Source organism: Canis aureus, chromosome 16 (genome assembly GCF_053574225.1).
Source record: "Canis aureus isolate CA01 chromosome 16, VMU_Caureus_v.1.0, whole genome shotgun sequence".
NCBI lineage: Eukaryota > Metazoa > Chordata > Mammalia > Carnivora > Canidae > Canis > Canis aureus.
Genome location: NC_135626.1, coordinates 24,911,575 through 24,926,778, shown reverse-complemented (window position 1 = coordinate 24,926,778; position 15,204 = coordinate 24,911,575). Strand labels below are relative to the sequence as shown.

Below are 15,204 nucleotides of genomic sequence, written 5' to 3'. Positions count from 1 at the left end.
GGGGCCATAGAATTCATTTTGATCATTTTTTCTTTTCATATCTAACTTAAATTTATATGGTCTCTATTAGCGTTTATTATTTCAACTAAAAATATGTATGTTATTCTTTGGCCACATTTTAGTTGGCATTGCTAGCACCTTCTTCCAATAATAAAAAAAACACTTCAGTGATTCTTTGACCATAAACCCCTAGTAAATCTGCATGTCCCTTCTTCATTATCCTCTTATCTGGTTGTGCATGATGTAAGGATTACAGCCATTTTAAGTAGATCTCAGAAGGTCATTGCATTTGTGAACAGGTTGCTTCAACAGTGTTAAAGAGCTATGTTACTGTTTTGAAATACTTGGATATTTTGCCTGTTTTTTGTTTTGCTTTGTTGTTTTTTTTTTTTGTTTTTTGTTTTTTTGTTTTTTAAATAAGAATCCAGTTCTGGCTTTAAAGACCTATTTCCGCAGCTGGAGCCTCTGGTAAGGTCACTAGGTTGGCCCAAAGTGTAGGCCAGGAATTAGAATGTTGGAAGTATGGTGTGCTGCTGTTTATGAACCAGAAAAAGTTATGCCTATAGATTGATGATAAATTCAGTCTTGTTTAGTAAAATATAAATGTTGATATTGATTTATGAATTGCAAGTAGAGTAATTACTACAGCCATTACCTTTAACTTCTTTAAGTGAAAATAGAATTTGTTCCTTTCTCTCTAACCAGAAATTCAGCTGCCAGTAATAATGATATAATATATATAACTTAGCTCGCTTTGGCAAATATTCGATCATGAATTACATGCGGTCTATAACCAAAATATGAACAGATCACATAAGTTTAAAAGGGAAACTGCTAAAGCATGGTTTTCACTGGTGACCATGACATGTGATCATTCTTTTTCTTTTAAATATCTTCTACGTATCTTTCCACATCTCTCCTTCAGCAGAGAAATTATATATTTTAAGGAGATTAATAAACAGTTCTCAAAAGTAAAAAAAATCAAGAGGCAGTTAGTGTGATTTGTGTGTGTTTTTAATTTAGTGTATTGTGTAAGCACCAGGTTAATCAGAAGTACTTACTGAACATATATGCCTGGTACCTAAAAGTATAAAAATAAGAACACAGTTCTACCAAAGCTATTGTCTTTTTGTTTGTTTCAAGGTCAGATTTTTTTTTAAGATTTTATTTATTCATGAGAGACAGAGAGAGAGGCAGAGACATAGGCAGAGGGAGAAGCAGGATACTCAAGGGGAGCCCGATATGGGACACGATCCCGGAACTCCGGGATCACTACCTGAGCCAAAGGCAGACACTCAACCACTGAGCCACCCAGGCGTCCCCAAGGTGAGATTTTTTATATGCAGATCTATTACTTAAAAAAAGGTTTAGAATTTGAGGAAGCTGTTTCTCTGTAGGAACAAGAGGTTTCTCTTTCTTTCATATATTATTATTTTTTAAGGTTTTATTTATTTATTCATGAGAGACACAGAGGGAGAGGCAGAGACACAGGCAGAGGGAGAGGCAGGCTCCCTGTGGGGAGCCCAATGCAAGACTTGATCCCAGAACCCCAGGATCACGACCTGAGCACAAAGGCAGACACTCAACCACTGAGCTACCAGGTGTCCTTCTTTCATATATTATAAATGGAGTAAACACATATCTTATTTTGGAAAAGGAAACAGTAGGACTATCTTAACTTATATATCAGACTCCTATGATGACTCTCCTTATTGTTAAATTTTTAAATACTCCTTTTTAGTAAATTTTATATATGTATTTGAAGCAGATACCCTTGTTTTTAAAAAAAATGAAAACTACATGCTCATGTAGATTTTTTGCACATTTTAAAATTAGTTCCAATTCCAAAATAATTTAACCTTTGTAAAGGTTGATTCGTCAGAAGGTTACAATGTAGTATATTTGGTATTTGGTTAAAAAAGAGAAAATATAGGACAGTATGTATACTCTTGTCTGAAAAATTTTACCTGTTTTATATCACAGTCTTTCTTGATGATTTTGCTATAAAATTTTAAAAATTAATTTAGCCCGTTGATTATTTAAAACTATGAACAGTGATTTTGTATAATTTGAGAAATCATATGATGATATAGATGATACAATAAAAGTATTAGAAATAATCTTCCCAAACAATATAGGTGACATTCATTTAAATACATGTACATTCAGGGGCACCTGAGTGCCTGTCAGTTACACATCCTACTCTTGATTTTGACTCGAGTCATGGTCTCAGAGTTAGAGGATCTGTGCTCAGTAGGGAATCTGCTGTGGGATTCTCTCTCCCCTTCTCCTTCCACCCCTGCTCATGCTCTAGCTCTATCTTGCGCTCTCTCTTTCTTTCTGAAATAAATAAATCTTTAAGTAAATAAATATATGTACATTCAAATACAGTTATATGAAAGCATGCAATTATATGTTTTTTTCCTTTTTTTAGTTACCTATATTTTAAATGATTTTTCATATAACAAAATATATTACTAGTCTAGTAAAAACAATTATAAATTTAAAACTTAGGGCACTTGGGTGGATCAGTTGGTTAAGCCTCTGACTTCAGCTCAGATCATGATCATTGGGCTCCCCGCTCAGTGGGGAGTCTGCTTCTCTCTCTCTTTTAAATCTTTTTCAAAAATTTAAAAATTATTAGTATTATGAGTATTTTCCATTTTTTGCTTTTTAAAACAGGTTATAATCTGTCAGTTGTTTATAGTTACTTTTAATAATTACTAAGTAATTCTTTTTAAATGCCAAAGTATAGGGTAACTTCATTGTCACTCTTAGAATCCCCTTACTAGATTTTGTGGATTATTTAGAAGACTATTCTAGGAATAGCCAAGGTAAGAACTTTCCATGAGAACATTCTTCTTTGTAAAATAGAGAAAAGTTAGAATCAGTGTACTTGACCCCAAGTACATGTTGTCAAGGCCTTTTTTTGTTTTCACTTGTGGAAGGTATGGTCATTTCCATGTACTACCCTTCTGCTTCAGAGTAAATTTGATACTATCTTTCTCAAATTCTCAGTTCTTCCATCTGTTGATGTGTAATGTGCACAAAATTCTGTATTCCTGGGCAGCCCGGGTGGCTCAGCGGTTTAGCGCCACCTTCGGTCTAGGGCATGATCCTGGAGACCCGGGATCGAGTCCCACGTCGGGCTTCCTGCATGGAGCCTGCTTCTCCCTCTGCCTGTGTCTCTGCCTCTCTCTCTCTCTCTCTCTCTGTGTCTCTCATGAATAAATAAATAAAATCTTTTAAAAAAAATTCTGTATTCCTAGTGTAGGCTTAGTTTATTTACATATTTTACTTTCAAAAGAATTTCACTCTTAAATCTTTTAAATAAAAACTTCTCTTTTAGGTTTCAGGTATAGAGAACATCAGAACAGACATAGGGGGTATGAAGGGAAAATAGACATTAGTTTTAAGTCCTGGGAGCCCTTTGAAAGTTAAGCAAAAGGAATATAATTTTTCTTAAAATTTTGTGGAAGTTAGTGGAATATATTTTTTTATTTATTCAGCTTTTTATGACTATAGTACTTATACAAATGCAGTACAGGTACACATGCTGATTTGACTATCTCTCAATTATCTTGTTGATGAGTAAAAAATTATCTTGTTGATTTCCCCCCTAAATTTGTATTAAAACTACTGAAAAATAGAGTAAGAATCCTTCGCAAGCAGTGGAAGTTTAGAGAACATTGTTATGGTCTTCCTAGGTAATTTGTAATTTATTGGAGGCCAGGGTTCATTTACTTATACCAATATTCATCTTTCATCATAGTTAACATTATTCTGAATTTATATATCCTGGGTTTCAGCAAATGATTCTTATTTATTCATTAAAAATACATTAAATGAGTGCTCAACACGCACCAGCTTTTATTCTGAGTGTTAGAATTTAGCAATGAACAAAATACACCATAAGACCTTACATCAAGGAGCATATGTTCTAGCTGGGGGAGGCATCCAACAAATAAAACAAGCAAATTATGCCAGATATTGATAAATATTAGGAAGCAAAGTGAAGCAAGGAAGAGGAGGGATGGAGGAGTATCATCATCAGGTAGGGTGCAGTTCAGATGGTCTGAGAATGTGACATTTGAGTAAAGAGCCGAAGGAGTTGTTGAAATAGCCATGCAGATATCTTTGGGAAGAGTGTTGTAAAGTTTTGAAGCAGAGAAATAGCATGATTCTGTTTAAATTTGTCTTCTGAAGTGATTTTTTTTTTATTAGTGAAATTAAATCCCCCCCCTTTTTATGAATTGTCCATCTGTGCTTGTTAATCTTTTGTATTCTCAATGTTTTTTAATTGCATATATTGATTATTTTAACTCTTTATTAAACATCTAACTGGTTATCTCACTACTGTTCTTTATGCCCACTAGGCTATTCTCAACTTAGTGTCGAGAATAATCCTCTAAGATCATATCCGACCCTCCAGTGGTTCACAAATTCACCAAAGTCCTCACAATAACCTACATAATCTAACTCCCATATTTCCTTAGACTTTATCTCCTACTACTGTCTCCTTCACTAACTCCACTTCAGTCACTTTGATCTTTCTTTTCCTTGAGCTTGCTAAGCATGCTTTTGTCTAGAGGCCCCTCTCCTTATTCTGTGCAGAAAATTTTTTCTCTACGATTTGCACCCTTGTCTCGTTCAGATCTGTTTTCTCACATCACCCTCACAGTGTGATCTTACATAACCACCCTGAACAGCCCACAATATGCCTCTATCAAAGCCCTATTTAGGGCCATGGTATGCTTCATTTATTCACATCTTTAATATTATTTATAAAGTTTTCTTCATAAAAATCCTTATATCTTAGAGTTTACTTTTAGATATTTGTTTCTTATGGGGAATTGCTATTTCTGTGTTCATGTTTTCTTACATGCATAGAAAAGTATTGATTTTTGTATATGTATTAGGTTATCCTCACAGATTTTTAAACTCAGTTATAATTTGTAAAAGAACTCTGAGTTTTTTGATACATGTTCTGCTCATATGCAAAGAATAACCTTGCTTCTTTTCTAATTTTATACTTTATATCTTATTGGATTGGTTGAGAATTTTTGGATTCATGTTAAATAATAATTGAAGGGTTCTACTTTAGGTTGGGAAGTAGAGGATATGAAAGACCTACACTCCTACTATGTAATTACATGAAATCACCACATAAACAAAATAATCATACTCTTCTTTAAAGCCGTTGCATGTAAAGAAATCTTAGAAAGAGAAACAAAGGAGGGACAAAATCCTTCCTAGGTGATCAAAGGATGTGGTGTGCTTTCATATCTCAGGCCTGAGGCTGAGATTGGGAGTAAGGCTGACAGAGGAGTGAGCCTACTTGCGACTAGCTTTGCTGTAATGAGGAGAAACCAGCCAAACTTTTGAGAAACCTGTTTCGATTTGAATCTGCAGGAACCCTGAATACAAAGATAATTATTTCTACCCAATTCTCTCTTGTGGAAATCTTGCTGAGACTGGGGGCAAGCTGAAAAGTGAAAAGAGATCTCTTATCTCTTGATTTGCAGTTTTATGGCCTAACAATTTTGAAATCTCAGACAACTGAAGACTCTCAGTCTCAAGGCCTTGTGGTCTGTAGGTGCTATCATTTTATTCAGTCTCATAGTTTTAAAGTCTTGCGGTCATGCAATTTTAAGATCTAAAACAGAGATTGGCAAAATGTTTTATGGTTTTTGTTTTTTTAAGAAAGGCAGATAGTAAATATTTCAGACTTTGTGGACCATATATCTATTTATCGCAATTACTCAGTTCTGCCACTGTAACACACTAACAGCCATAAACTGTATGTAAGTAAATGGTGTGGCTATGTTTTAATAAAATGTTATTTATATAAACATGCATACAGCCTTTAAGCTGGAGCTATGGACCTCTAATTTCAAAAACTAGCAGTTTCTGGGTTCTTCTAAATAGAAATCTGAACTCAATTTTCAAAGCATTTGAACCAAAGACAAACTTAGTCTAACCAAAGCTGTAGTCAAGCTCCTCTCCAGACTCTGGGGTGATCAGTGATATCAGCCCCATGGAAGTTAGAGACTGGGCATTTCCTATTTTCATCATTCCTTTGTGCAGATGCTAGGAAGCCAGGAAGAAATCCTTTAATACTCCTTTTGGTGCAGTTCTGCTGTTGATGAATTCTCTGAACTTTGGTTTGTCCAAAAGATTCTTCATTTTGCCTCCCCTCCTTTTTTTTGGAAGAATATTTTCATAGGGTATAGAATATGAGATTAACATTCTTTTTTTATTTCAACACTTTTTCCCCAAGGGAGTCTTCTGGTTCCCTTGTTTCTGAAGGAAAATCGTTGCTTATCTTAGTTAACTTGTTTGTAATGTGTTTTGCTCCCCTCTGTTGCTGCCTTAAAATTTTTCTATTAGCAATTTGATTGTGACTTGCCTTGGTTTGGTTTTCTTTGAATTTTTCTTGCGCAGAGTTTATTGAATTCTGGGATTTGTGGAATTACAGTTTTCATCAAATTTAGGGATTTTTCAGCTGTTATTACTTTTAAGTATTTTCTGGCATCCCTTTGTGGGATCCCATGTGTGTTGTACTGTTTGATATTATAGTTTACTAAGATTCTAGTAATTTTTCACCTTTTTTCTCTCCTTATGCTTCCATTTGGATAGCATTGCTATTGCTTGGTGTTCAAATTCACTTATCTTCCCTCTTTAGATTTTAATCTGCTATTAAATTTTCCAGTGAATTTTATTTCAAATATTGTATTCTTTATCTCTAGTAGTTCCAGTTGGTACTTCTTTATAGATTCCATTTCTTTCTTCAATGTAGTCATAGTTTTCCTTAAATTCTTAAAGTATTTTTATAGATATTTTAAAGCCTTGTCTGCTATTTCTTTTCTTTTTTTTTTTTTTTCTTGTCTGCTATATCTATAGCTTTTTGTATTGACTAATTTTTATTTTGGTTTTGGATTACTTTTTCCTGTTTGCTTCATATGTTTTTGGATGCTAGACATTATAAATGTTAAAGCTAAGTGGTTTCTCCCTTTAAAAGAAGTTTATTTTCTTTTGATAGGCAGTTAAATTACTTGTGAATCAGCTTGACATTTTGAAGGATTTTTTTTTTTTATATAGCTTTGCTGGGGCTAGTCTGGAGTAGCCTTTATTCTAGAGTTAGTTTTTCCCCTTCTAATTAAATGTGACCCTTTGAGTCTGTGAATATTCCCAGCATTCAGTAAGGTACCTCCACTCTGGCTGGTCAAAACTTAGGTATAAAAACAAACAAACAAACAAAAAACTTAGGTATATCCAAGCCCAGCCTCAATGAATTTCACCTGTCATACATAGCTTACTCTTCTGCCAAAGGTCAACAAGAGTCCTGTGCAGTTTTGGAGCTCTTTCTTTGTATAACTCTTTCCTCTCCAGTACTCTGCCCGGCAAATTTAAGCTATCTTAATCTCCCAGAACTACAGCTTTTTTCTGTTTAATTTAGTGAAATCTCACTGCTTAGGTTCCTCATAACCTTGTCAATGTCCGGAAAGTGACTGCAGGCAAAAAGCCCAGCAATGGAAGGACTCACCTTGTTTGCTTTTCTAAATCTTTAGTTCCTTGGGGGTGGGGGGGGAGCACATATAAAATGTAACTATAGTTGGAGCTTATCTGTAATTTTTTATTGTACCTTCTGATGAATGAAGAGAAAAAGATATTCATGTTTTCATGGTGCCCCTATTCCTTATCACATTGTAAATTCTATCTCATCTGTCATTTATTGACTTGTGTTATTTATAACATCTTTCTCATATTCTTTTTCATTTATTTAATAAGTATTGACTGTGTAGGTAATTACTCTATCGACAGGATGAATCAGACATGGATCCTGCTATTAGGATGATTACAGTGTAGCCAGGAATAAAATAAGATAAAAACAGAGAGGCAAACCATAAGAGACTCTTAACTGAGAACAAACTCTGAGGGTTGCTAGAGGAAAGGTGAGTGGGAGGATAGGGTAATTGGGTGATGGACATAAAGGAGGGCACTTGATGTAATGAGCACTGGGTGTTCTATGCAACTGATGAATCACTAAATTCTCCTCTTGAAACTAATAATGTACTACATGTTAACTAACATGAATTTTTCAAAAACGAATCTTTAAATCCAAGCTAGAGATTGAAAATTATGAAAAACTAGTATAGATAAAAGTGGTATAGGAAGCCAAAAAGAAATGTCTCAGTTTATTATTTTACATGTTGGATTTAAGCAGCCTACTTAATGGGAAATTGCAAACATTTTTTTTCTAATTTTGAGGCCTTTTTTTTTTTTAAGATTTTATTTATTTATTCATGAGAGAGGCAGAGACATAGGCAGAGGGAGAAGTAGGCTCCATGCAGGGAACCCGATGTGGGACTCCATCCCGGGACCCCAGGATCCCTGAGTCAAAGGCAGTCGCTCAACTGCTGAGCCACCCAGGCGTCCCTTGAAGCCACTTTTTTTTTTTAAGATTTTATTTATTTATTCATGAGAATACACAGAGAAGAGAGAGAGAGAGAGAGGCAGAGACAAAAGCAGAAGGAGAAGCAGGCTCCATACAGGGAGCCTGACGTGGGACTTGATCCCGGGTCTCCAGGATCATGCCTTGGGCTGTAAGTGGCACTATAAACCACTGAGCCACCAGGGCTGCCCTGAAGCCACTTTTATATTAATTTGAATTTCATTTTCATGCCACTTTATTTCAGAGAGAGTGTGAGCAGGGGTGAGAGAGGGACAGATGGAGAGGGAGAGAGAATCTTAAGCAGGCTGCATGCCCAGCAGGAAGCCCACCTCTAGGCTAGATCTCATGACCCTGAGATCATGAACTGAGCCCAAATCAAGAGTCTGACATTTAACCAACTAAGCCACCCAGGTGCCCCAATTTTCATGCCATTTTAGATACAATGTATTTGTTTTTCAGTTTTGTTTTAGGTAATATTTTTAGCAATTGGATTCGAAAATCAAAATATATCCTTGTAAGTTATATGATCAGGATGAACTAATTGCCCAGAAGAAAAGTCTGAGGTTTTATAATCTTATTTGGTTTGACTCTCAGTGGAGGAATCAGACATCATTGATCTGGAGAAACGCTATTGGTTGCTAAAGGCTCAATCCCGGACTGGTCGATTTGATTTAGAGACGTTTGGCCCATTGGTTTCACCACCCATTCGTCCATCTCTAAGTGAAGGTAGGAATCCTCTATTTTCTACAAATGTTCTTTGGTAAACACACCTGAAGCCACCCTTATTTTTAATCAATATATCTTAAGTCTAAAAGACTATAGTGTTATAAATTTGCAAGCATCTTGCAAATAGCATAATAGAAAAAAACTAAAAGAGGAATTAAGATTGTAGTCTTGAGCTTCCTATTCTACCTATGTAACCTTGCATAAATCAGGTTAGGTCCCTGCACCTGAATATCCTCAAATATAAAAGGAGTTTGATCAAGTTAGTCATTGTATTACAATGAAGTTTCTTAGCCACTGGTGCAGGGATTAGGGTGATGACCACCACATGGGTAGAGTTCTAGGTTCCACACATAACCACGTCTTCCTCTCCTTATGTGCCTTTACTTTTTTTCTTCTACATAAAAAGGTTCTAGTGCTGTATCCTTCTTCCTACCAAAAAGAGATTAGGAAACTATTGGACTGGACCATCTCTGAGATCCTTGCTAGCTCTAAACTTTTCATTACTCTTTTTTTTTTTTTTTAATTAGGAATACAAAGAATAATTGTGGGTGATATAAAAGTCGTATTTGGAATCTGAATATTTGGGTTCTGTTTTTTATTCTGACCTTTTTAAACTTTTTTTACATTTGGTAAATCATTTAACCCCTCCTGAGCTTTAGTTTTCTACTCTTTAAACTGAGGAATTATATTCTTAAAATATACAGTCTATATTCATCAGATTCCGAGGGTACTTCAGAAATACTTATTGGGAGAGCCAGAACAGATAGGGCTCTGGGCTTTTCCACCTACTTCACCAGTGCAATTGTGATTCTACCTTTTTAGAATTGGATATTGAGAAATAATTAGATTTGAAAACAAAATTATTCCATTTATATATTTTGTTGTTTTTTTTTTTATAAATTTTTTAAAAATTTTTATTTATTTATGATAGTCACAGAGAGAGAGAGGCAGAGACACAGGCAGAGGGAGAAGCAGGCTCCATGCACCGGGAGCCCGACGTGGGATTCGATCCCGGGTCTCCAGGATCGCGCCCTGGGCCAAAGGCAGGCGCCAAACTGCTGCGCCACCCAGGGATCCCCCATTTATATATTTTGTAAAAAAGTTTAAAAACCACAGGATTATAAATTCTCTTTCATTTCTGATTTTAAATATTTATTTATAAAACATAAACTACTACAAAGAAGACTGTAGTCCAGAATATCTTTTGTTTGTAATAATAAGTTGTGTTATTTTTCTTTGCTTAATGAAAGCGTTATGGGAGCTTACGTTACATCATGTTATATCTGGGAGTATACGGCTCAGCTTTTATCCTTCAGTTTTCCTTTTCTTCTCCATCTTTCTAAGTAAGGATAATTCCTGATTTTTCAGTTTTTAATTTTTTACATACTATTGTCATTTTTAGCTGTTAGAACTGATAGAAGGTAGGGACAAACAGACAAATACAACCAAACACTAATGATTATAATGTATTTTCTGTGAGGATCTTAAGTTTTAGCTATACCAGGAGAAAAATACTTCCTGAGACTGTGGGAACTATTGATAAAACTTTTTTTTTTTTTAATTTGACCAGTTTATGGGGAGTCATGCCTTCTTTTATAAACATGATATTATTAACATTAGGAGACTTGACAGCTGTGATTTATGGTGTTTTTTTTCCTATTTCACAGGTTTGTTTAATGCTTTTGATGAAAATCGTGACAATCACATAGATTTTAAGGAGATATCTTGTGGGTTATCAGCCTGTTGCAGGGGACCCCTGGCTGAAAGGCAAAAATGTAAGTATGTTAAATTGTGTTAAACATTTAATTTAAACAATTAAAAGTTTACAAATTGTATATACAGAGAAAAATTTAGCATTCATCCATGTAAAATTATCTGTGTATTAAGGCTTGAATTTTTATCATGTTGTCAGGTTGGCAAAGAGCAATCTCGTGTTGAGGTTTTGCTGAGGTCAGTCTAAGGATTCAATCTTCTCTTTGTGATTAATAATGGAATTGATTTTCCTGATGAATTTGCAGTTCATGATAAGTGAACTACATCAGTCACAATATATTTGACAGTGTTAAGCATTTAGAAAATATTTTCTGCCACTTGTATACATTAATATTTTATTAGTAAGATGAAATTTACGATCAAAACAATTTTATTAAATACTAAAATGGTCTTTTAAACCTAGCTAAATGTTATTATAACATAATTTACAAGCATAAGTACATTACATTATTAAATCTTAACCATATTTGAGAAAATTCAGCAGCTTACATTTAATTGGAATCTAATTCTTTTTTTTTTTTTTTTTGGAATCTAATTCTAATGTATTTACTAGGGTCATCATCTCTGTGTCTTTCCAAAATACAGCTTCACAAATGTCACCTATTTTGGGTGTGCAATTTGGTATTTTAATCTTCTTTTGTAATACTTACTATGGTGCAGTCAGTTGATTTAATAGCATAATTGTATGGAAGTATATTGAGATAGATAATTATTTAATCTTAAAAATTCAGCATTCTTCCCTGATAATAAACCATTACTACAGTCTGGCTTTTATAGTAAATTATTTGTTCTCATTAAAGTTCTAATATTAAATAAGCTGAAATCTTTACTTCTCAAGTGAGGTTAATTATCATCTTCAATTTGTTTTTAATTTCTTTTTTGGGCAACCCGGGTGGCTCAGCGGTTTAGCGCCACCTTCAGCCCAGGGTGTGGTCCTGGAGACCCGGGATCGAGTCCCGCATCAGGCTCCCTGCCTGGAATGGAGCCTGCTTCTCCCTCTGCCTGTGTCTCTGCCTCTCTCTCTCTCTCTCTTTTTCTCTCTTTCTCTCTGTGTCTCTCATGAATAAATAAATAAAATCTTTAAAATATTTTTTCTTTTTTGCTGATGGACTAACAGAAGTCAGCAAACTATTGTGATTTGGAGTTAATTAGAAATGTGCTGATATTTCTTTTCTTTTTTTTTGATATTTAAGATTTTATTTACTTAGAGAGAGAGAGAGAGAGAATGCACAAGTTAGGGAAGGAGCAGAAGGAGAGGCAGAAGCAGACTTCTTGCTGAGCAGGGAGCCTCACACAGGGCTTGATCTCAGGTCCCTGAGATCATGACCTGAGCCAAAGTCAGACGCCTGACTAAGCCACCCAGGCACCCCTGTGCTGATATTTCTGATTCTTAGCGTGTTGTATATTAACTTCATCGAAGAGTTGAAATTTTTCTTTGGCAAAAAAATTGAGTGTGTATTAATTACATTAGAGAGGCAGAGTAGAAGCAGACCATCTTTAGAACACCAAGTTATTACATTTTTTTTTTTTTTTTTTTTTGAAAGAGAGAGAGAGAGATCATGAGTACGAGGCTGGGAGAGGCAGCAGGGAGAGAGACAGTCTCAAGCAACTCCCCACTGAGTGTGGAGCTCAAAGTGGGGCTCAATCTCATTATCCTGAGATCATGACCTGAAGCCAAAACCAATAGTCAGACACTTAACTGACTGAGCCACACAGGTTCCCCACCTGTTATTGATTCTTAATGTAAATGGAATATATTTAACATTATAAAAATCAACTGCAATGATCAGTTTTAAACATTATAAATTAATTTAAAGGCTTGAATTATCTTCTCAAAACCTGTGAGGTATTATATAGTAACTTAACCCTTTTTTATTAGTTTGCAAGGAATTTAGCTCTAGATTTGGGAGAAGGATAGGACTCCATAACCTCGGTAGTGATTCAGAGAGAGATTTATGAAGTATGCAGGAAGTCCTACAAGTTCAGAGGACTTTAATGACATACTATAGTTTGCTCCAGATGAGAACTTAATCCAGAATGTACTTGCTTGAGAAATTTAAGTGATTCTACTAGGGCAGCTTCTAGTGAAAGACAATGTAATTCAGAATAGAAAAGTAACTTCCCTCCATAAGAATTTCTTTTCTTTAGTTTGCTTCAAGGTGTTTGATGTTGACCGTGATGGAGTTCTCTCCAAGGTTGAACTCAGAGACATGGTGGTTGCACTTTTAGAGGTGTGGAAGGACAACCGCACAGATGATATCCCAGTAAGTACTGATTGTATACATATTGTTGCATGTGAACTTCCAATAGGAAAATAGAGTAGAGAATTTAAAAAGAGAGCGAGAGAAAAGGAGTTGTTATTACTTTGAGTTGCTGTATTCTGCTACTACTCAGAATATTCATAGCTGAAGATAAAAAACCAGGAGGAGAATGTGCCTTAAAAAATTTAGTAGACTAAACTTACTGTAGGAAAATTCTCTTAATTTTTTCAAAGCAAATCTAAGAACCTATTTATTTAGGTAATTTTTTAAAAAGTACTTGACTGATGATTACTAGAGGGGAAGATCATGGGGGATGGATTAAACAGGTGATGGGTATTAAGGAGGGCACTTGTTATGCACAGTGGGTGATGTATGGAATTGTTGAATCACTATATTGTATACCTGAAACTGATAACAAGACTAAAAATATAAAATATTTTTAAATTTTTTAATAAAAAAATTTTAAATACTTGGCCAAAATACAGTATACTTTAGCCATTGAATAATAAAAATGATAAGTACTCTTTTCTAATTATTCCTTTGGATTTCTGTTTATAAAGGAGCTGCATATGGATCTATCTGACATTGTAGAAGGCATATTGAATGCGCATGATACCACAAAGGTGAGTCTAGCTAGAACTAGAACAAATTATATTCTTTAGTAAAAATACCATGTGGTCTGAAGTAGGATATATAGTTTATATACATATTTGAATCTCTTCTGCATCACCTCCATCAAGTGCTTATTTGGACGTACAGTTAGAGTACCTCTAAGTTGTCTCTAAAGCTAGCACATTTGTCTTCTTTTTTCTTTAATTTAAAAATTTTATTTATTTATTTGAGAGAGAGAGAGCGCACACACAAGCAGGGCTAGGGGGAAGGGCAGAGAGAGAAGCAAGGCTCCCCAATGAGCAGGGAGCCCAACTTGGAACTTGATCCCAGGACCCCAAGATGGTGACCTAAGCTGAAGGCAGATGCTTAACTGACTGAGCCACCCAGGCATCCCAACCCATTCCATCTTTAAATAACTTTGTTAAGTATTTATATATACATTTATATTCTATAAGCTAGATATTTTATAAAAATAAGGTAGACACAGCCCTTGTCATCTGTAGTTTATGATATTATTTTTCCCATTTTAATAAGTTATGGTAGGGCTAACTTGATATTGAGCAAAAGAAGTCACACAAAAAAGGACATTTAATTTGTGATTCCACTTATATGACGCTCAAAACAGAGGCAAAACTAACAGATGGAGATAAGTATTAAAATAGTGATTTGGGGATGGGTGGATTAATTGGGAAGGACCATAGGATATCTGGGATGATGGAAAAAATACTTTTTAAAAGATTTTATTTATTTACTTGAGAGAGAAAGTGCATGAGCCGGTTGGAGAGGGATCAAAGGGACAAGCAGACTCCTCACTGAGTAGGGAGTCCCACAGAGGGCTCCAGGCTCCATCCCAGGACCCTAAGATCATGACCTGAGGCAAAGGCAGACTTAAGCCAGGCGCCCCAATGGAAATGATTTTTTATCTCAATCTGGGTGATGCATACATTCCTGAGTTATTATTTTTAATACCGTTGGTAAAGCTCTCTCCTGAATTATTTAATGTCAGCCAAATCATGTAATACCAGGAATAAGCATATATTTTATGAAAAATAAATTTGTGATTTTTTTTGACAACATTTATTAGTAAGTATATTATTATAGATATATTCCTTTGGCTTATATTACTATACTCTTTGTGGCCCTGTATGAAATTGAGAATAATGCACATATGTGAGGCATGTTTGAGTTATTTTGTGTCTTTCCATTCAAACATTGACACGTACCAAGTACCAGATTGGTAGGATATAGTCCCTAATGGTATAACAAAGGTTAGAAAAAAATAGTGAAATCAGATTTTTTTTTCTTCAATCACAATTCCAGAAGGAATCATTATAGTCATATTAACTGATGCTCAATAGAAACAAATAATAGAAGTGA

The 15,204-nt window shown here is 34.9% G+C and overlaps 1 protein-coding gene across 2 annotated transcripts in view; it reads left to right on the top strand.

Moving 5' to 3' along the window:
- Positions 1-15,204, top strand: part of USP32 (ubiquitin specific peptidase 32) — a 216,941-nt gene that overhangs the window by 132,161 nt on the left and 69,576 nt on the right. For both annotated transcript variants that reach the window (XM_077852322.1, XM_077852323.1), the window contains exons 6-9: positions 9,050-9,181; positions 10,849-10,956; positions 13,103-13,218; positions 13,776-13,838. In XM_077852322.1, the coding sequence (XP_077708448.1) occupies positions 9,050-9,181; positions 10,849-10,956; positions 13,103-13,218; positions 13,776-13,838 (419 nt within the window). The remainder of the gene's footprint in view (positions 1-9,049; positions 9,182-10,848; positions 10,957-13,102; positions 13,219-13,775; positions 13,839-15,204) is intronic.